The 23523-nt window shown below is 39.2% G+C and overlaps 1 protein-coding gene across 1 annotated transcript in view; it reads left to right on the forward strand.

Moving 5' to 3' along the window:
• The window catches only part of OPN3 (opsin 3), a 41066-nt gene extending 17690 nt beyond the window's left edge, over nt 1-23376 (forward strand). Inside the window, exons 2-4 of the mRNA XM_049868228.1 lie at nt 12329-12648; nt 20349-20600; nt 22573-23376. Of these exons, the coding sequence (XP_049724185.1) occupies nt 12329-12648; nt 20349-20600; nt 22573-22836 (836 nt within the window). The 3' untranslated portion in view covers nt 22837-23376. The remainder of the gene's footprint in view (nt 1-12328; nt 12649-20348; nt 20601-22572) is intronic.
• The last annotated feature ends 147 nt before the right edge of the window (nt 23377-23523 follow it).

Raw genomic sequence — 23523 nt, forward strand, 5'->3', positions numbered from 1 at the left:
ACAGAGTAGAACTGCCCCATAGAGTTTCCAAGGAGTGTCTGGTGGATTTGAACTGCCAATCTTTTGGTTAGCAGCCATGACACTTAACCACTATGCCACCAGGGTTTCTGAATCTAGAATAGTGGTTCTGAAATTCAGACTCATCAGGGAGGTCTTTTTAGCATGCAGAGTCTCAGGGTCCATTCCAGGCCTGCTGAAGCAGGATCTTCAAAGGTAGAGCCCGAGAATCAGTGTTTACAGAAAGACTCTCCCCAGGAGGTTAGCATGTAGCTCTTAAAAGATCAAAACCCAAACCCAGTGCCATCGAGTCGATTCCGACTCACAGCGACCCTATAGGACAGAGTAGAACTGCTCCATACAGTTTCCAAGGAGCACCTGGCAGATTTGAACTGCTGACCTCTTGGTTAGCAGCCATAGCACTTACCCACTACACCACCAGGGTTTCCAGCTATTTCAAGAGCTGGCATTTTTAAGGGGTTACTTGTAATATTATCACTGTTTCTATCAAGGGAAAGAAACCTGCTGCTCTGATCCACAGGGTTTTTTAATTGAACGTCAAGGAAGAGAGTTAAGTCCATATGAAGCCCAACTTGACAATGTGGGAGAGATGCTTGAAATAGTAGAATGTGAATGGGTCTGGGAATCAGCCCTGCTCCAACACCTATTAGCTTTGTAGTCTTATGCAAAAATACCGTTATGGATTGAATTGTGTCCCCCCAAAATATGTGCTGTAAATCCTAACCTCTATGCCTGTGGTTGTAATTCCATTTGGGAATGAGTTTTCAGTTATGTTAAAGAGGTAGGATTAATGTAGGGTGTGCCTTTGAGCCAATCTCTTACAAGATATAAAAGGAGCAAGCAGAGATGGGGGAAGATAGATGAAGATCAAAGGAGCCAAGGAATAGAAAACAAAGAGATGAAGACCTTCCTCCAGAGCAGAGAAAGAAAGCATTTTCCTAAAGCTGGCACCCTGATTTTTGACTTCTTTTTTAGTCTGCTAAACTCTGAGAAAACAAATTTCTGTTTGTTAAAGCCAGTATGTGGTAATTCTGTTGTGGCAACACTAGATAACGAAGACATACCTCATTGCTGCCAAATGTCCCTCCCCTGTCTTCAGTTTTTCTTTAGTTCTTTTTCATTTGACCTTCCCTTTTGTCTCAGAGCCAGCTCAGGATGACTAAGATTTTCAGGGAAATGGTATTTTCTGACTTATCCTAGTCCCATACCAGTCATGGAGTTGGGTTTTACTTTATAGACCACCACCTCACAAAGGTGTGTTTCGGACTTCACTGCCCAGGCTGTGACAGTGTTTTTCTTAATACATTCTGACAAGCTTCTTATCTTCTTTCCCCATTCTCTTTTTAGAGCCCCGAAGTGTCTTATATCACATTTTCTGGGTGACTCATTATACACACATGCACGCACGCATGCACAAATTGTAGCAGATTGCATTAAACTCACTTTTGAGAGAAAAATAACCCTGGTCCTCTAGCTGTGTTTTGATACTGCCCACATAAGTCAGCAGCCAGTAATAGAAAATGACTTAAAATGGAATCAGCCTTGTTACCACCTGCTGTAAAACCTAAACTCTGAGCTCCTTTGAGAACTTTGTAAATAATGACTGAAGGAAGATTGAATTTGGTACCTTTCCGGTTCCCTCATGTTTTTAGTTTGTTCTTCTGGGCTATCTCAGATTGTCTTCTTTCGGAGCCAGTTTAGTAATCCAGGAAGGTGCACTTAGAAACTAGGATCATCATTGCAGGTAGGGGGCACGTGGCTATCCCACAATTTATTCACGTGTTGAATTTTTTCATAGAATTAAAAAGACCTCAAGCTTCTCCATTCATCACAGCCAACTCGCTATGTCAAATCTTTCCAGGGAAAATCTAAGTAGAGCTCTGGACTAGCAGTCAGGATGTCTGAGTCCTCGTCCAAGAGGGATCTTACTAAGCTTGTGACCTTAAGCTAGTCACAGGTTACAGCTCCTTTTTCTATAGCTCTAATCAAATGGAGACCATGAGCATTTCCTCCCTCACATGTCTGTGATGGTCTGATGAGAAATCTGCATGGGACAGTACTTTAAAAATTATAAAATACCATATGAAATAAGGTATTAGTATTTGCATTGTTTTTTATTATTGTAGCTGAAGATACCAAGGATACAAAAAGATAATAAATCAATAGGAATACCATTTAGCGTTATCTGTAAAAAATGAACTCATTGTAAGTATTTTTTAATAGTCAAAAATTGTCACATAATAACTGTCAAATAGTATTTTTGGTTGCAGTAAGGAACCTTTTTAGGAAAAATAGCAGGGAGTTGGTTTTGTTTTATGTTTGCCTAACCTATAAATTGCTGTTTTCAATAAGGAACACTTTCCTGTTCATTGAAAGCTGACTGTGACTATTTCTAAGCAGGTGAAAATCCTAATATTTGGTTAATTATAGAGCAAGGATGTTTACTCCAGGATTTCTCTTCTTTATTAGAGAAGAACTGTGTTCATGTGTACATAGTGTTTATCGTCAGCATCAAACATATAATAATCCCTTGTTAACTATTCCAGGTCCCAAGGAGGATACCAAGAAGCAAAAGACGTGGTCCCAGCTCTTAGATGTTCACAATTTAATTGGAAAGATAAAATATGTGTAAATAGAACTGTACCAAATTCTAATAAGTAGTAAAGAGCAACCACAAAGTATAGCCCTCCCGTTTTGTGTATGAGCAGAGCAGCATATACTAAGGAAGTTAGAAATGGTGGAAGGGAAGGTTGGCTAGTTGGTGGAGGTAATCTGCAGAGTTCCTTGAAAGTTTACACATTAAGGAAAGGAAGCTATGTATGTCATTATGCTACAGTGGATCTTATGAAAAGAATAAGATTATCTTAATGCCAGTTTCCTAGAAAATAGAGCCTAAGGCAAAAAGTTTCCATATGAATGATTTATTGGGTAGTTAAAAAAAAAAAAAAAATTTTTTTGTATATTAAAATTTTTTTTTTTTTTTTTTTTTATAGACCGAGGGGAGTCCCTGGGTAGGGCAAATGGTTAAACATTCCACTACTAACGGAAAAGTTGGAGGTTCAAATTCACTCAGAGGCACCTAAGAAGAGAGGCCTGGAGATCTGCTTCTGTAAGGTTACAGCCATTGAAACCCCTGTAGAGCTCAGCTCTACTCCGAAACGCTTGGGGTCATCATGTATAGGAATCAACTGGATGGCAACTGGTATAAACAAACCCAGGGAAAGAAGAGTGAGGGGATTAGAGGAAGTGAGGCAGGGCAGAAAGGAGACCAAATACAAGAGAATGCACCATGAGAGCTGGCCGTAGCTTCACACACACACACAAAAAAAAAAAAAAACACATCTGATTGCTCAGTCTTACATCTTCAGAGAGGCTTTATAAGACTTGAAACAACGCAAGAGGTATGAAGGAAGGGCAAGCAGTTTAATCTCTGGCTCCTTCTTATCTCCTGACCTATATTGTTCTAAGTCAGCTCCATAAGGTGTTAATGTCCCCTTGCTCTTGGTTTGTGCCAGCTGGGTCCAGGCAGTAGCCTAGAAAGCCAGAGGCTCTGAGGGTGAATGCAGTCAACTGAGTGCACGGGCACAGGATGGTACCGCTTGTAGGTCTATGGTGGTTACAGCGGCAGCAGCTGGGGTTTATAACTGTGGTCACAGAACCACAATTGCTGGGAAGCAAGGCAAGTCATCAAGGCCCAGAGTTGGGAGTAGGGGTTTGTTAGCTGGGTCAAGGAGATGGAGGATGACAAATAAACAGAGCCCAGTCGGTGATTCATCTGGTATTTGGTGCACAGAAGGATGATAGAGGATAGGCAAAGAAAGAAATTAATTAGGATAAATTAGTGCGGTCATTTATGGGGTGTGAGCCTGGACCAGAATAGTGGAAGCAGTATGAGGCAAGGAGACAAACTTAAAGTTATTTCAAAAGAAAAAGCCTTCTGTTGGTTTTAAATAAAAACCTGAGATGGGAAGAGAGGAGAGGGGAATTTCCACGAGGGAGCGTGTTCCTTAGGTGGGTCAGAGACAAGGCCAGCTAGAAGAGCATTTTCTAACGCAGTTGTCTTGAGCATATTATGGTAGATTATCATAAAATCTAGATTGTCATGCCAAGAAATAAAGTTTATTGATTAAATTATGAAAACAAAGAAAGTGTATGGCTCCCATTTTACATGCAGCACTACACCCATTTTGTGAGAGAAGTTGAATTAGGGCTGGAATTCAGAATATCTCAGTTTCTTAAAAGTGCTCCCATCTGACAGTCTCCCAGACTCTTTCCAACTTAAGCATCACCACAGAGGAGGTACTTTATATTTAAACTGCCCTTTCTTGCTAAACCTGTAGAATCTGGTCACAATGAGTATCTCTTTGGTCCCCTTGTGTAATAATCAAGGAGCCCTGGTGTGCGGTGGTTTATGCGCTCGGCTGCTAACCACAAGGTTGATGGTTGGAACTCACCAGCTGCTCTTTGGGAGAAAGATATGGCAGTCTGCTTTCATCAAGATTTACAGCCTTATACCTTGTAGGGCAGTTCTACTCTGTCCTGTAGGGTCACTATGAGTCAAAATCAACTCGATGGCAATGGGTTTGGTTTTAGTGTAGTAATTATCCCTTTTTTCCTCCATTGTGAGCCATTGTGTTCAATATCCTCACTTGGCAAACAGGAAGGTAAGTGTGGAATAGGTTCTAATGAGGCCTGTGCCAGGATAGGGCACTCTTTTCCTTGGTTTTGGTGCATGGAGTTAAGTCATTTGGTGGCGGGGGAAGAATCCTAAAAGAGTGGCAAATTAGTCAAGGCAAACAGCCTACAGCTGGGTCCATGTATCCAGTTGGGGCTATAAGAAAGACAAGGAGCCAAGTCATGAAGCAAGTGGAGTCGTAGACTGAGGGGCTGATAGTGAAAGAATCAAGGATAACCGAGGGGAGAGGAGCCTGGAATGATTTCCAAGCTACTGTGCAGGTACACAAGGGAGCCAAGGAGGAGAGGATACACGTGGTAGACAAAGCCCCCTGTGCTTTACCAACTGCATCAACTCTTTACCCAGCCTATTTAAAAAAAAAAAAAAAAAAAAACACCAGATTTAATGGACAAAAAATGTGCCCCCTTTTAAAAAATACATGAAATACCAGCGAAAGGTAGCATGAATCTGAACAACTGAAACAATAGCCCAAACCAAAAAAGTCAAACCCATTGCCGTCGATTCCGACTCACAAGTGACCCTGTAGGGCAGAAAGAACTGCCCCATAGTGTTTCTAAGGAGCGGCTGGTAGATTCAAACTGCTGACCATTTGGTTAGCAGCTGAGCTCTTAACCACTGGGCCACCAGGACTCTGAAATAATGGTACAGACATCTTAACTTGTGCGAAGTCAGCCCCCAGAGCACCCTGAGAGGGCTGCCTTGTTGAACCACTGTGTCCTGGTAATTCCTAGGTCCTTTTTTTTTTTTTTTGTCAAGGGAGCTTTCAGCTCTTAAAGCTCGGCAAGCATTTGGGTGGCTGCCTTTCCACATGGCAGTCAAAAATAAATCTGTGTTTAAGCTGCTTATCTGAAATCACACTTCTTTAAAAACACATGTAAAGAGTTTTAACTTTTATGCTGTGATAGGTTACCCTTGGTCATGTATGAAACATATATATTAAACTTGTTTTGGGGATAAATAATTGAAAATGGAATTTGATAAAGGGAGGGAAGCAGAGGTGAAAGAAGGAATCATGAACTAGAACTAATTTTCCATGTTAATAGACATCACGTAAATGGATTAAAGATGCATATAAAAACTAGCCATCATTTTGGTGTTTTAAATTTTAGAGGCCTGCTTTTATTGATCAAATGGTAATTGCTCAGTCCAAGAGCTGGGAAGCATTATTCAAATGATAATTGTTGTTGTTTTGTGTCATCAAGTAGATTCCCACTCACAGTGACCCTGTAGGACAGAGCAGAACTGCCCCAGAGGGTTTCCAAGGAGTGGCTGGTGGATACAAATTGCCTACATTTTGGTTAGCAGCCAAGCTCTTAACCATTGCACCACCAGGGTTTCATGAAGTTAGTCACCTCTGATTTCCTCTAAAATTTTTCGGCTTAAAAAATTGGGTTAAAAATAACTTCTTCCATATCAAAGGTAGACATGATTACAGAACATATGTAACAGGCAACAAATGGATAAATACGCTTTTCCTAGAGCCTACTTCACTAATACTGAATTTTTGATAATTCCAAAAAGCCAACTGGAAAACTAGTATAGCATAGCAATGAGTTGGGGAGTAGACTGCATGGTTTGAATCCTGGCTCTGTCATTGATTAGCTTGTGACCTTGGGCAAAGATTAACTTTTTTTGCCTCAGTTTCCTCAGCTGTAAAATGGGGGTGAGAATAATTTCTACAGAATTGTGTCGCATACTCCTTGTATGGGCTTTAAGGACCTTCCCGGGAGGGCCCCTAGTCTTCAGTTCCTCTCTTCCTGGAACTCTCTGCCTCTGTCACGTTGACTTAGTCACAGTAACCGACGTGGTGCAAGCTCTATCAGATTTCCACGTGTTTGCATAAATGGTTCCCTTTTCCTGGTAGGATTGGCAGCACCTCCCCCGCACCTCCTTTTTTGCCTGGTTAAAATCTACTTCATCTTCAAAACTTGTACAGAGGATGCCGGCATTCACAGAAAGTTTTCTCTGGAGTTGGATATTCTTCCCACTATCAGACTGGAGTTTCTTCTTCTGCCTTCTTTTTTGGAGCGTGAGCTCCTTGAAGGCATGAACGGTGTCATATTAACTTTTTTTTATTTAACATGGGATGAGAGAGTATTCACATATCTGGGCTCAGCCTAGTAATAGCGCTTCTAGGCACTATTCTATTCAGTTCAGACTTGCTTACCCAGTCTAATGGCAACTGGTGAACTATAAATAAGCTATTTAATGTGGCCATCTAGTGACCAAAGGGGAAAATGACTTTGTTCTTGCTCTACCCACTCCCGTGCCTTCCGCCAACCATCACGTACAGGAGCTTTGCTCCCAACTACTCAACTCTTCAAAATCATAATACCTTGTACATTACCGCTTTACTCAATGCCTTCATATTCTCATTTAATACACACTCACAGGAACACATGCACCATAAGATGGCGTTTTGGTACTATTATTCCTATTTTACCTATGAGAAAATTAAGGTTCGGAGATGTTAATTTTCCCAGAGTCACATGGTAATTATGAAGAGAAACTAAAACTGAATCCAGTACTTTTATCCCAAACACAGTCCTCTATCATGGAATTTATCACATCACTTCACAACTATTTATTCCTTTGTTCATAATTCATCTTTGCTTTCTCCCTGCCTAACAGAGTGGCTGGAACACTGTATGTGTCTGATAAATGCTTGTTGATAAATGTTGTAAATTTATGCATAATCATGTTATATCACAAAGAACTTCACCTGCCCCAAACTGACGTGTGGAGTTACTATTTGTATATCTCCTTTCACTTCCATGCTTGTTTGCACACACCTCCTTGGCCTGCGAATATCCTCACCCTCCTCAACTTCATAAACTCCTCCCATTCATCAATTCACATGTTGTTTTCTCTTAAAACCTTCCCCCGTTTCTCCCCAGACAGAGGGATGTACTTCCTCGAATGCATTCTCCAGCTCTGTGGGTACAGTTCTGTTTTAGCACATTTTACATTCCTGTAATTGTTTGTTTACATGTCTGTCTTCTCCTCCAGGCTTTGTCAGATGTCGGATGGGGGAACAGCAGTATCAAAGCTGCACGCTATGGCGGTGGGTGGGTGTTTGAGGAACGGCGTGCCTCCTATGTCAGTGGTGCTGCGAGATTCAGCAAAGCTTTGATAATACGGCAATAAGGCTGGATTTAGAGGTCGCTGTCTTCAAATTGGGGCATGCATACACCTCACCTGAAACCAAACCCAATGCTGTCGTATCCATGATGACTCATAGCAACCCTATAGGACAGAATAGAACTGCGCCGTAGGAGTGGCTGGTGGATCCAAACTACCCACCTTTTGATTAGCAGCCGTGCTCTTAACCACTGTGTCACCACGACCCCGCTGCATACCACTAGGGGTCCACAAACCCTATCCGAGGCTGCTCGAGGATTAAAAAAAGCCACTGCAGTCCAGTCAATTCCGATCCATAGTGACCGCATAGGACAGAGCAGAACTGCCCCATAGGGTTTCCAAGGCTGTAATCTTCCCGGGAGCAGACTGCCACATCTTTCTCTTGCAGAGCAGCTGGTGGGTTTGAACCACCAAGCCTTCGGTGAACAGGTGAGCTCTTAACCACTGCACCACCAGGACTCCTTACTTGAGAATAGTGTCAGAGAATCAATTTCCAAGTTCTCAACTTCCGTTTTTATTCTTCCCTAGAAGTCAGCTACCTACTATCAAGGCATTCCCTTTTTTTATTACCCTTCTTCCACTTACACAGAAAGGCAAACTTTCCGCTCTTCCCAAATAAAATCTTACCGTGGAATGTTGCCATTGGGGTGGAGGACAAACAACAGAACAATTTAAAATATTGTTGAAGATATTGAGAAAGTGAATGGCTAGTGACTAGGTAGAAATCCTTTTGCAAGTCAGGTGGTTTCCAATTATTAGCTTTTTAAAAAATTGAGTTGTAAGCTGGTTGATCATTAAAAATATATTTTTTAAAAACGTGATTTTTAACATATAAACTAGGAAGAGTTCAAATAATTGAATATAGTAGTTTTTTATAATCAATTACAATGGAATATAACACAAATCCTTCTCTTAGCATCTGGATATATACGTGACCAAGAAATCTCTGTTTAACTTTATAAGAAAAAATAGTAGTAGAATTTACCCTACAATCCATCTAATTTTAGCATAACTAAAATAATCCAGGAATATGTAAATTCTTTACTCTCAGGGGAAGCCACATTGATCTCTTTAAGAGATGCATTTCTAATTCAAATTTTTACTTTTAATATTTAATGTGAATCAAAATATTTTGATCAGTTATATACTAACGGCAGTTGTAGAGTTAACTCAAACCATAAGACATTTTTATTTTGAAAGTATACACAGCCAGAGATACATCATTTCGACAATTTCCACTTGTACAATTCAGTGACATTGATTACATTCTTCAAGTTGTGCTACCATTTTTGAGATCCTTTTCCAAATTATTCCATTGCCATTATCTTAAACTCATTGCTCCTTTAACGTCCCATCCAGCCTTTCGAGTTGCCATCAATTTGATCTCACATAAATAACTCTTTGGTTAACACATGCAGATAAGCAATAAATAATGAATAAATGAATGAACAAAAGTTATACCAGCTTATTGTTTTAACCATAAAAACTCATTTGTTCATCTCTTCTTTTTTTTTTTTTAAGGTACATTGAGAGTCACTTATGTACAACAACGTGCAATTATTTGCACCAAGTTTTCTTGCTTGTGAAGGACTAAGTCATATTCAAAGTAAATTAATTAAAAGTTGAAGGCCAACTTTAAATATTTACATGAACATATAAAGGCAATTATATAATTAAATACCATTACATTTAACAAGAAAGCTTGTAAATTAAATAAAGCTAACAGTATTTCATTAAAGTCGATGTGTTATGCCATTATTTTTAGGCTTTTTAGAGTTCCTTCTAGGAATATAATCAAAGAAAGGATAAAAATAAATAAAGCTTTTTAAATAAAAATTTAGTAGATAAAATTTGATTCTTGGTTCTGAAGATGGCATATCTAACTTGATATGTTCCTTGTCCCCTTAATTCTTATAATTTAAATTTAAGTCCATTATTGCTGTGATATCACTACTCTCTGAAGTATTTCCTTCCACTGTATTCCAAAATCTAATTTTCATCTTCTAGTCACTTAAGTACTTAGTAAACATTCACTCATTTGGTTAGTGAACAGTTATTGAATGCCGCATGTATCAGATGTTGGGGATAATACTCCCCGTCCCCAAGAAAAAACTGTTATGGTATAAGTGAATATTAACTATGTTCTGCCATTTGCTCTCTGAGCCCAGGGCCTCTACATTTTATGCTTTCATAATTGCAGAATTTTATAATGTAAATGGATTTTCAATTTTATGGCAATAAAACAAAACCAGCTGATCAAAGTCTAAAGAAATTGTATGATTTATTCTAAGTTAGAGCTACATAGTGGGGAGCTGGGACTTGACCTCAGGTTTCTTGACAACTAATCACCCCCCTACATATCCTACCCTATTTTTCAGGAGACCAGTCTTGTCTTTGTCTCCAACCTCTCTTGATCCACTCATTCAAAAAGTATTTATCCCTATGTGTTCTAGGGAACTCATAATTTCATTTTCTTCCCCGTTGCTGCTCATGCACCGTGTTGTTTTTAATCTTGGTTAATGTAATCACTCTCTATCCGTCATGCAGGTTCAAAATTCTCCGAGTTATTCTTGACTCCTTTCTCCCTTCCCCACATTCACTACGCTACCAGATTCTGTTGACACTAATTGCTAAGTGTCCCTGGAATCTAGACTTTGCTTTCCATGCCTAGACTTTGCACGCTCTGCATACCTTTAATGTTACCCTAGTTCATACCTTGCCTGAACTTTGACAATAGCCTCAAACTGGTCTCCACAGGTCCAGACTGTGTTTCAGGTTCTATGCTACTACTAGAGTATCCTTTCAGAAGAAAAAAAAAGGAGGAGAAGGAGAACTTAATTGTGCCGAGTTGATGATTAAAAAGTATAACAGGTGTCTTAGTCATCTAGTGCTGCTATAACAGAAATACCACAAGTAGATGGCTTCAATAAAGAGGAGTTTATTCTATCACTGTCTACTAGGCTATGAGTCCAAATTCAGGTTGTCAGCTCCAGGGGAGGGCTTTCTCTCTCTGTCAACTCTGGAGGAAGGCCCTTGTCATCAATCTTCCCTTGGTCTGGGAGCATCTCAGTGCAGGAACCTCAGGTCTAAAGGACCCGCTCTGCTCCTGGCGCTGCTTTCTTGGTGGTATAAGGTCCCCCGTCTCTCTGCTCACTTCTCTCTTTTATATTTCAAAGAGATTGGCTTAAGACACTATCTAATCTTGTATATCTCATCAATATAACTGCCACTAATCCACCTCATTTCATCTTAGTGATAGGGTTTACAACACACAGGGAAATCACATAAAATGGTGGACAATCACACAATACTGGGACTCATGGCCCAGCTAAGTTGACAGATATTTTGGGGGGACACAATTCAATCCATGACAACAGGTTAACGCGTTTATAATTTACCACTTCATACAGGAAGGTAAAGAAAAAACATCAACATGAAATTAAACGTCTTTCTCAATATGGCCTTTTTTTTTTTTTTAAACTTTATTTCCCTTTCATCTCCTCTGTGTCCTGGCATCTCTGAACTGTCTCATCACGTATAGACTGTTTCATGCCTCCATGCTCTGGTATATAACTTTTCATTCTCCCTGGAGTGTGTTTCACCTGACTTGTTCACAAATGCCCCCCTTTTTATGACTTTCCCTCAATTGCTTGGTACTGCAGTGGTAACATTTACACATTGTGCAGTGTTATAGTTGTTCATACACCTCCATTCCTGCTGACATTTACAGTTCTGAGTCTTAGTCATCACTGAATCTTCAGCATCAGCACAATGTCTGGCACAGAGTAGCTGCTCAAAAGGAGCTTGATGAGTGAATAAATCACTCTCTCAGGGGAGGTGGAGAAATAAATGAATACTATTGTTAAGGTATATTTGTTCCAAAATAGAGGTATAAATGAACACCATGGGAGCGCAGAAGCCTTCACCCCTTTGTCAAAAATCCTTGAATATGAACAGATAATATACTGACATCTGCTAATAGGTAGTTTAAGCCTGCGCTCTGCGTAATTTCACCATTGATTTGTCCAGTTCAGACCTGTGGAGCCCACCTTGACTTTATCTCTAGTACCCGAGTCAGATACAGCTAAGAGAAGGCAAAACCAAAAGAGACACTGGCTCCAGTGACTGTCTCTGACTCACTCCAGAGTTTCTTCTTGGCAGAATAAGTAATAAAATATCCCCATCATTGGGGATGGCAGACTGTTTTTTGGAACTTTTATTTTTGTCCTGCTGCAATCACATGCCATTTTCTGTTCCATGGTTTCTTTTATGAGCAAATACGTTCCCAGTCACATTTCCTGGGCCCTGGGGCATTATTTCTTTCAGATATTTCAGCTTTTGGAGCATCAGTGATCTTGCTTCCCAGCAATTCCACATAGGTTGTAAGATATTTCCAGGAGAGAATTGATTACGTTGGTTATATCTGTTGTTCCCTTGGGCCATGCTATACTTTTCCATTTTTTCTTCTTCCAGGGATTGCTTCCATCACAACCCTAACTGTGCTGGCCTATGAACGTTATATTCGTGTGGTCCATGCCAGAGTGATCAATTTCTCCTGGGCCTGGAGGGCCATTACCTACATCTGGCTCTACTCACTGGCCTGGTCAGGAGCGCCTCTACTAGGCTGGAACAGGTACATCCTGGACACACACGGACTAGCCTGCACTGTGGACTGGAAATCCAACAACTCCAGTGATTCCTCCTTTGTGCTTTTCTTATTTCTCGGCTGCCTGGTGGTGCCCGTGGGCGTCATAGCGCATTGTTATGGCCATATTCTCTATTCCATTCGAATGGTGAGTTGAAGATTACAACTGCTCCTCCACCCAAAACCATGTCCAGGGTAGAAAATTTTAGGTGGAAAAGAATGCAAATTATTGCAGTTTGACTACAGGCATGGAGACAGTTGGATTGATTCTGGGATTTTTGCTTTTCAACCAAATGGTATGCATGAGGAAAGTGCAAACGTGGAAGTTGAGGGCAATGGGATCATTACTTGCAATGGCTAATTTCTACAGAAAAAGAGATGAGAGTTAGAGGGCTTTGACAGAGTGAGCAAGAGACTAGAGGATTTTTTCCACACAAAATTTGCTCACCATTTCTTCCCAGTCTATTTGTTCTCTCCTCTCGTTAGTAGTTTCTCCGCACTGGAGCAGCCGAGGAATCTTCCTTTTGGGAGAAATGTGCACTAAGAGCCACTCTTTGAAAAGACCAGTGATGAATAATTTATTCCAATGGGAAATAACATATTTCTTTTAAAAATCCTATCGTAAATAATGCTTTTAATAATCTTCACAAAATCGTGATGCTTGTATAATGGGAAAGTATATGTCGAAATCATTCCACTGGATACTTTATGTACCCTTTTATGTAACAAAAATACTCCCTTCATCCTACTTAAATTATTCTTTTTTGATTGATATTCTATTTCACGGTTGGTGAGATATAAATATACACTTGGGACCCCAAAGCAAAGCATTCAGAAAAAGGCCATTTCTCTTTTGATAACCATGAGGTATGCAGATTACAGAAGAGCTCCTAGAGAAAGAGAAGTAGGAGAAATTTGAAAGACCAGCTGAAGTGTTAGAGAGGAAGCATGGGGTTGTAGTTAAAACTATAGCCAGGTGCTCTTCCTGATGTCACTATGAGCTGGTGTTCCTTCTATTAGCACTTTGTCTCAGTTTTCTTAGTTATCCAGTAGGCTGACATAGATAATCTATAAACCAAAAAAAAAAAACTAAACCCAGTGCCATCAAGTCAAATCCTCTCCCAGTTTAACATTCCACAAATGTATGTTTCTTGCACTTTTGCTAAGCAAAACAAATTCATTTGATTTCTTAATCTTCATTTTTTAGCATCTGAGCTACATGCAAATTTAGAGAGTTTGCCTGCAGTATGTGTTTAACCCTTCCTGAATTTTCAGAGCCTTGAAAGAGCTGATACATGAACAAAGATTCTGCTATGTCTTGCTGGTTTCAATTCCTTGAACTTCTAGATCCTAAGATTTGCAAGGACCACTTCGGTGGAAACTGTACTTACGAGAATCACATTCACTTCAGAGACAAATCTCATATTCTTTGTGTCCCTCTCTGAACAGTAACAGTGGGTCACTCAGATTGTGTAGGTCTGGCTCATAGACTCAACTTTGGACAAAACCACAGGAAATTGGTTTCACCCAGAAAAGAGAATCTCCATGTAAGTTGTGTAGTGAAGAGGGTGCAAAGGGAAAATGTATATCCGGGACTTCTAATAATGGGAGCATCACAAACATGCCTGTTAGATAATTTTTTCATTCAACTTTGCACCGAGTTACTCTCTTTAGATTTGTTGAATGCTGAGTGCATGAACACACTCTAGTTTTACTATTTGTTTATTTTCATGCACAAACTTATTACTTTGCCTCTGAGTACCATTTACTCTTTCTACATCACTCTCTAAACCTAAACAAGGAAGGAAAGGGATTGTAGACAGACAAAATTAATAAAAAAAAGCCATTATCCAGCATACTTAGAATTTATGAATTCTAACAAAGGGAATTCCACATTTCACATAATTTTATTTTATTCAAACAACTGTCACATAAACCCACCACTAGAGAATGACACAGATATTTAGTCTAGAAATAACTTTAGAGTCATATATGACAAGATTTGACCACAAACAGTCTTCATGTTGGGTGCTAGCAGAAAAGGTGTTTGAAATAATGAACAGAGTGTAGGACACGCTCCATATCCCAGTCTCTAACTTCAGCCTTACCTATTTTTCTTCTCACTACTTCGTCCTACTCTATCTGTTCTCTTCTTTCATCCAAACCTCCTAGTCTCTTGCTCACTCTGTCCAAGCCCTTTAGATTTTGTCTCTTCCTTTACTGAGCTAGCCACATGCATCACTTCAAATCATGACCCGATTTCCCTCAATTTCCAGTTTCTTTATGCAACCCATTTGGTTAAAAATATCTCTGGATCAGTCCAACTATCTGTCTTCTCCATGCTTGTAGTCAAACTGCAAAGAGGAGCTGAAGAAAAATCACATCAGATTCCCAGTGTCCATACTCTGATGTCCTGACTGTGCTGTCTAGCAGTCTTTGGATCCCTAGATGACTCACTCTGTCTGTACAATAGCTGTTCATGTCTTCAATTCTTATTTTAATCTCTTGCCCTCCTAGCCTTCCTCATTCTTATCAAACAAGCTTACTTCTTAATTATTGGACAAAATAAAGCCATCTTTAAGAAGTTCCTCAACTCCCTACTTCCTTTTATTCAAACCTGTATATTCACGCTTATTCTTTGACCCCCTCTTCTGTTACGGGGTCACTGGAGAGGTCTTCCAGGACCAAGGTGATCCTCTATTCTTGTTGTCTCCCCTACCCCATTCCCTGCCTCAGGGATCTCTTTCAAGTAATAATTTTCTCTTTTGCTTTTATTTTTAATCTCTACTGACTCTTTCCCTTTAGCATATAACAACCACCACTGGTACAAGTTGCTGTCAAGTTGTGATGACCACACGAGTGTCAGAGCAGAACCGTGCTCCGTAGCGTTTTTAATGACTCTTTTTTTTTCACAAGTAGATTTCCAGGCCTTTCTTCCAAGGTACCTTTAGAGGACTCAAACCTCCAGCCTTTCAGTTAGCAGTTGAACACTTTAGCATTTGCGCCACCCAGGGACTTGATTTAGTACAAAAGTGAAAATTACTCTCAGCTCCCTATAGCTATCAGTTTATTTCTCTCTTTCTCATCACTGCTAACTCAAAGAACCATTTGTGTTTTTTGGTGCCACATTCTCTTCCAATAAGCATTCATTTAACCAATATTTATTGAGCACCTAAAATGCACCAATTACTTGCTAAACCCTAGAGAAACAATAGATAAGGTATAGCCTCTGCCCTAAATAAATTTGTAGTTTAATAAAGTCACCTAGCATTTATTCCTCAGTCCATTGCAAATTGGCATCACCTTCCTTCAGCAGTTTTCACTGAAAACAACCCTCATTAACATAACTGATGATCTCCTAATTATTAGGTCCAATGGACACATTTTCCTTCCTTCCTTCCTTTTCTTTCCTCCTTCCTTCCTTCCTTTTCTTTCCTCCTTCCTTCCTTTTCTTTCCTCCTTCCTTCCTCTCCTTTCTTTCCTTCCTTCCTCCCTCCCTCCCTGCATTCCTCCTTCCCATCCTTCCCTTCCTTCCTTCTTTCCTTCCTTACTTCCTTTGGCAGCATTTGATACTAGTAACTGCTTCCACTTTCTTGTAACTTCTTCCATCGTTTCTAGGACCCCATTCTCACCTGTCTTTATTGTTGACTCTCTGGTCCTAATTTCTTAGTCTCCTTCAAAAACTTCTCTTCATTGTTCTCAGCATTCTATGCTTAGCTCTTATCTCGTGGTACATACTTGCCTTGGATGAACTCATATACTGCCAGGATTTCTCCTTTTAACAATAGCTTGGTGACTTTGAAATGACTTTGAAATCTCTATTTGCGTTCCAGGTCTTTCTTCTGATCTCTACCAGGTTCTCTTAGTCAACTGCTTATTGAATACCTACCTATACTGGAATGGTTCTCAGACACATCAAACTCAACATTAAGTATAGGTGAATCATTCATTCACTGTTCCCTCATGCCCCATTCACTCCTCTTCCCAAATCTACTACTTCTCCATTTTCTTTCTCAGTGAATGGTCATCATTCCAACTACCTGAGTCAGAAATCAGGGCGTAATCTTTGACTATTCCTAATCTCCCTAGACCCAACCAGTTATCCAGTCTTACCTATTCCATCTCTTAAATATTTTTTTCCAACAAATCTTTTCCCTATCCCACTGCCACAGATTTAATTCAAGAGGACCTGGGTTGTTCTTCCTTTACTGCTGCTTTCCTCTAATCCCTTCTCTCCACACTGCCACCAGGGGAATTGCTCTCAAATATAAATTTTCTCATATCACTTCCCAGCTTAAAATACTTCATGATTAAAAATGAATCCCTGATGCTGTGTAAAGTCTCCACCAAAACAATAAATTTAAAAATTAAAAAAATATATATATTTTAAATGAATTCCTGAGCATGGCTGTAAGTTCCTTTGTGCCTATCACCTGTCTGCCTGTGCAGCCTAATATCTTGACACTCCCCTCCTCTGGCCACTTCAAGCTCCAGCCAATGCAACATTTCTTATTCTTTTAAAGTTGGACACACATTCATTTGCCTCTTTGTCTTAGCATACTTCCCTTTCCTGAAATATTTTTTCTCTCCTCTTCACTTGGCTAACTCCTACTCACCCCAGAAGGCTGAGATCAGGATGTTCTCATTTCACTCACCCTCTGAATTGATGGCCCATTCAGTGTGCTCCCATTTCCCTCCCTGGTCACCCGTTTCACGGCCCATATCACCTATCAAAGCAATCTGTTCTTGTGCCGCCTGTCTCTCTCAGCAAATAGTGAATTCCTCAAGAGCAAAGACTAAGTCTTATTTGTCTTTTCACCTAAAGCTAGAGCAGTACCGCATACAGTAGGTGCTCAGTGACTGTATTTTGAATGAGTTACAGGCAGAGGGCAAAGCAAGGGGAAGATGCAGGTGTGTAGTAAAAGTATGAAGATATTCGACTTTAGACACCACTCTTACCTCAACAGTCCCTGGGTGGTACAAACGGTTAACATGCTTGGCTGCTAACAACAACAACAAAAAAACTGTAAGTTCAAGTTCACCGAGAGGTGTCTTGGAAGAAAGGCCCAGAGATCTACTGCCAAAAGATCAGCCATTGAAAAATGCTTTGTAGCATAGTTCTACTTTGACACACGTGAAGTCATCATGAGTTGGAATCAATTCAATAGCAGCTGGTAGCTGGTATCACCTCAACACAGAATTCAGTGCAAGGCGTTTCCCTCAGCAGCCTTATCCAGCTAAGGATATTGAGGGAAATGACTTGCTACTCACTTGAGAGTGAGAACTCAAAATAAATTCTTTGAAAATCTACAGATGCGTGGATCAATAAAGACAACGAATCCTCCATTTATACAGGCGTAAATTACCTCTAGAGGAAATTCTAGAGACTTTATCTTCAGTGGTTCACCTTTAGGACAGATTTGATTGTACCTGTGGTCTTGCTTCTATAGTCATTTTGAAAAAAAAAAAAAAAAAAAAACCTCCTCAGGTGATTGAATAAAGGGGGTGATACATGGATACATGAAATAGAGCTCTTTATCTGGAAAACATTGAATGAGCAGAATGGAGAAATAGAGAGTGATGAAACAAAAGTGTCAAAAGATAAACAAATTAAAAATAATTATGGATACTTCATATACACAAACCCAAATAACCTGAAACATTAGTTAGGGTCTTCTCCTTATACCAAAGAGGCACTAGGAAGTATAAACCAACATTTCTTCAATTAACTTCTTTAGCATGCATGCAATTCCAAGATAATAAATGAAAGCTCTGCTTGGATAAACGGTGTTGTTAAGGATGGGGACTGACTTGCCCAGAAAATGATACGGATAAAACTGTTGGGCCCTAAATAACAGGAGGTTGCAGGGCAGGTAACTCATCTTGGGTTCTATTACTGATTAATCAAAACTCAGAGAAGTCAAAAATCATGATTCCAAATATTCTATAGTATCATAAAAATAATATGCATGTTTGTTTTAAATATAGTTTCTAATATAAACAAATCTTTAAGAAGAGAGAAAAAAAATCTTTAATCTTGGAAACAATCCCACAAAGTCATATGTATAGAACTGGGGCCCAGGTTCTGTTGACTCTAATAGGTTATTTGTTTTAATCTCTTTTAATATTTACCCTTAGAGAAGGTAACCGACTTGCCCAACATCACATTGGGAGTGAAAGTGGCAAGTCTGGGGTACGAACCCAGGCCTCCTGATTTCAAATCCTGAGCTTTTACTTAGTATGAATAAAATGATTTATTTTCCCTAGATCCTCATGACCTTCCTATAAACTTTAAAAAAATTAGAGAGAACAAAAACAACAATGAAAAAATACTGTTCTGAAAATAGAGTAAATAAAATAGTTTCTTTTAAAATAGGATTGCACACATACAGAAAATAATAGTGCCAGAATTTAACATCACCACCCAAATAAACATTCCCCAAAACAATCCTCTTGTTTTTTTGTGTTTCCTTCTATTCATTGTCAATATGAATACATTATCTTAATAAGAATATAGTTTCTCAAATATAATTTTAGATGATACCAACAATTTAGAAATATCAATTGAAATATATTTATAAATACTATAAGCACATGCTCTAATTATTCTTTGGAATTATTCTTCAATTTTTTTTTCTTAATTTTTATGGTAACCCTAGAAGCAGAAGGCACATTTGGGGTTCATTGAAATGCACCAAATTTCCCAGTTTAAAAATATCAATACTAGGTATCAATGGCATGTCAAATACCTTTTTGTATCAATGTATAAAGCATTTATATTTTGTAGCATAATTAGTAAAGCTTCTTATGATGTTCAGAAATCACCACTTTTGTGTAAAGAACTTGCTTTTGGTGACCAGGAATATTATTGCCTTCAACTTAATAACATGCTTATAGTAATAACAGGGAGTAACTTCTAAAACATCTTTTATCTGAGATAACCCAAAGAGCTTTATGGACCGTACTGGACACTAATCCTCAGTCTCTTGAATGGGGGCACGCTAGGAGTAGATTTCAGAGAAACAGGGCTACTCAAGTTTTACCAAGTGCTCTCCTTTGCCAGGAAACCCTAGTGGGGTAGTGGTTAAGTGCTACGGCTGCTAATCAAAGGGTCAGCGATTTTAATCCACCAGGCGCTCCTTGGAAACTCTATGGGGCAGTTCTACTCTATCCTATAGGGTTGCTATGAGTTGGAATCAGCTTGACAGCACTGGGTTTGGGGTTTTTTTTTTTTTGATTTCTCCTCTGCTGCTGGCTCGCTGGTGGAACTAATAACAAAGAAATTCCTCATCAAATCCCACTTAGTGGTCATTAGCAAAGAGTTGGAAAACGCAGTCATTTCCAGCAAGAATTCATTCAGGTATTAAGTTCCCATCAAGACCGGATGTAGGCTGAACCTTGCAAGGCTCGTGACTATCACAGGGGTCTGCTGCCTAGTTTGAGAGCTGAGAATTGTGCTCTGGGTAATAGCATTTCTTCCAAGGATTAAGGAGAAATTGTTTTATCATGACTCTTTCAGGCTGTCTTTTCAGCTAGTTGAAGATCTAGGGAAAAGAATTCATTTTATTCTTACTAAGTAAATTAGCAAAACTTTAGAAGCCATTCTACAATCTAAGAGGCTGTGTAGTTCAACCCTAGTAAGTTAGAGATGAAGAGATTTGGGTCCAGAGGGGTAAAGGCAGAGCCCAGCTGCAGGTCCTGGATCAGCAGGCACCCCCACCCCAAGGTCCTGCTCAGTCCTCTTTCCGTTAAGGCAAGATCAAGAGTGGTGTCTGAATGTCTCTTAAAAGCAATAAAAGAAAATGATTCTTTTGTTTTTAGCCTCTTCTTTTTCTCTTATTTCTGCAGCTTCGTTGTGTTGAAGATCTCCAGACAATTCAAGTGATCAAAATTTTAAGACATGAAAAGAAACTGGCCAAAATGTGTCTTTTTATGATATTCACCTTCTTGATCTGTTGGATGCCTTATATCGTCATCTGTTTCTTGGTGGTTAATGGTTATGGACACCTGGTCACTCCAACAATATCAATTGTTTCGTATCTCTTTGCTAAATCAAGCACTGTATATAATCCAGTTATTTATACCTTCATGATCAGAAAGGTAAGCTGAATAATTAAGTGATTGTTTTCACTCATCGGGATCCCGGGAGTGGGGTTGGGAAATACTTCTATAGAGGTTATTTAGAGCCATTTCAATGATAGCAGCAAAAATCAAGAATTTTATAGGAAAGGAAAGACTTCAGGAAGAAATGTAGGATATTTCCAAAGAAAATAAAAATAATTTTAAGATCTACCAATTGGGATTCACATGACCAGAAGAACTCTATTAAAATTAATGTTTAATTCATTAACAAATATTTATGTGTCTAGTAATGATAATAACTCCATATTTAATATTTTTAAGTGCTTGCTATATTATACAGGTTACACCATTATCTTTACAAAGTTTCATGAAAGAGGTACTACTACTATTCCTTATTTTATTAATGGGTTTGAAATAGGTTTGAAGAAGTTAAATAACTTGCCTGATCTAGGAACTGCTGGAGCCAAAATTTAAGCCTGGTTTCCTTGTACATTAAGAGCCCACACTTACAATTCATCGTTTTGGGTTATAGGTACTGTTGGCAATTTCTTCAGTTACTAATCATATGCCATGGCCAACGTCTAGCCAAAACCAATTTGGCTCAAGAAATTTCCTCCAGATCTATTGAGAATCTTATTATTTCTTTCTGAAGTACAAAGGTTTTGTCTTGATGGTTGTCAGTCATGGCTATGAGAGTCCTCAATACAGTTAATATGAAGCTAAGCCTCTAAGTTATAAAGTTTAAGGATCAGCGTATTTAAAAGTTATAAATAATGGTTAATTGCTCCACTGGAATTTTAGAAGGCAAATGGTAACAAATAATAACAAGCAATAATAACAACTCTGAGTTCAAATGCTCAAGAGTTTGGAAGAAGAGGGCACTTATGTATTAACCATAAAACATCCAGTGCTAAGTCTCCCTCTTTGTTCTTTCTTATAGATTAGGAGTAAAAAACATTTAGCACCTGCGTACCGTGCTTACCATAAGCCAGTGTGTACTGTGCTTATTGGTCAATCCTCCCCTGTCCACAGTCCGTCCTATGCATCTGGTGGAGGTGGGAGCTGTTCCATACAGTCATTTAGGAATCAAGGCTTTTTTCCCATTTTGTGATGCTACTATCTTCTAAGGTCCTTGACCTCTAAGGTCCTTGTAGAAGGGAAAGGGCAGGGAGGAGACCCGGAAAGGGGGCTGAGAAATATGGTTCAGTGTTGTCCCGAGAATGAAGAGGAGAATCGTGGGTACTGGTGAACATTAGCACTTTCTGCTGCAGTACTTTCCTCCCAACTAATTAGCAATCTTGATAAAAAAAAAAAAAAAGGAGGGGGGGAATCTTTATCTAATCAAAGGAACAGCATTAATGAGTACACCAGACCTTGAACTCTGCAGGGAGAACCCATTCTGTCTCTGCTCTTCACAGTTTCCCCGGATCCTAGGACAGTGGCTGTCACCTAGTAGGTGTTCACTGAATATTTGTGGAATGAATTCATGTTCCAGCCCCCCTAAAGAAACAGATCTAGTTGCCCTCATAGAAGAAGCATGGCACTTGAGTCTATGGAGATGATACGGTATTAAAATAGGCCTATGTGATCTAGCTATTATGAATTATTAATATGAACGGAAACCCTGGTGGAATAGTGGTTAAACGCTATGGCCCCTAACCAAGGGTCGGCAGTTCGAATCTGCCAGGCGCTCCTTGGAAACTCTATGGGCCAGTTCTACTCTGTCCTATAGGGTCGCTATGAGTTGGAATCAACTCAATGGCACTGGTTTTTTTTTTTTTTTTTTTTAATGTGAGCTAGCTATTAAGAATTATTAATATGAACAAGACATAAAACCTCAGGGTTACTTAGGTAGATGGAAACACTGCCACCTAACCCTCAACCACATCTGCTAAAAGAACAACTCAGTCACTAGACTAATTTCCTTGAACGTTAATCCAGGCTAAGGACCAAACTCTGCTTAATATTCAACTTGATTTTCTTTGCCCAGTTTCGAAGATCCCTTTTGCAGCTGCTATGTTTCCGCCTGCTGAGATGCCAGCGGCCTGCTAAAGACCTGCCAGTGGTTGGGAGTGAAATGCAGATCAGACCTATTGTGATGTCACAGAAAGATGGGGACAGGCCAAAGAAGAAAGTGACTTTTAACTCTTCTTCCATCATTTTTATCATTACCAGTGATGAGTCGTTATCCGTCAACAACATTGACAAAACCAATGGGTCCAAAGCTGATGTAATCCAGATTCGTCCTTTATAGGAATAAATAATGTTAACAACAACAACAACAAAAAAATAGGGGTCTTAAATCAGACACTACTTTTAGACTTCCATTATAATTATAAGGACTGTTCTGGAATCTCCATTCTATGTGATATCAACAGAACTTTTGTGGCCCAGCAGGAAAGCTGAATTACCCATATGCTCTCTGCCCAAGAAAGCAATTGAGCAGGACAAATATGTGTTTAATTCAATGGGTGCTTTATATAATGAAGAACAAAAACAAAAACACTTTAAGCACAACATGGCATCTGGCACCATCATCCAGCATGTTAGACATTTTTATTTCAAATATATTTTTAAATGACTGTATTTTCCAAGGCATATAATACATTTTTCTCAAAAACCTCAGCTGTAAAAATATCTTTGTTTTACACAAATGTGCAAAATACCTAGACAATCTTGGTTTTTCTGTAGTGTTGGGTCCTATTCAGTGTCATAGCATATGTTGACCCAATCAAATTTACCAAGGTGATATTTCTAGAAAAAGAAAATCAATCCTATAACTATCTGATACAAAGACTGTTGCTACATGCATAGGATGTTGGAGAGGCACTTCAGACCAACATGTTGCTGAGCAAGCCCTAGGAATTAAGAATCATCACAGCAAAGCAAATAGGATCACAAATTTCAAGATAATCATGGAATATAGTTAATTACACATTCA

The sequence above is a fragment of the Elephas maximus genome, chromosome 24, assembly GCF_024166365.1.
Source record: "Elephas maximus indicus isolate mEleMax1 chromosome 24, mEleMax1 primary haplotype, whole genome shotgun sequence".
NCBI lineage: Eukaryota > Metazoa > Chordata > Mammalia > Proboscidea > Elephantidae > Elephas > Elephas maximus.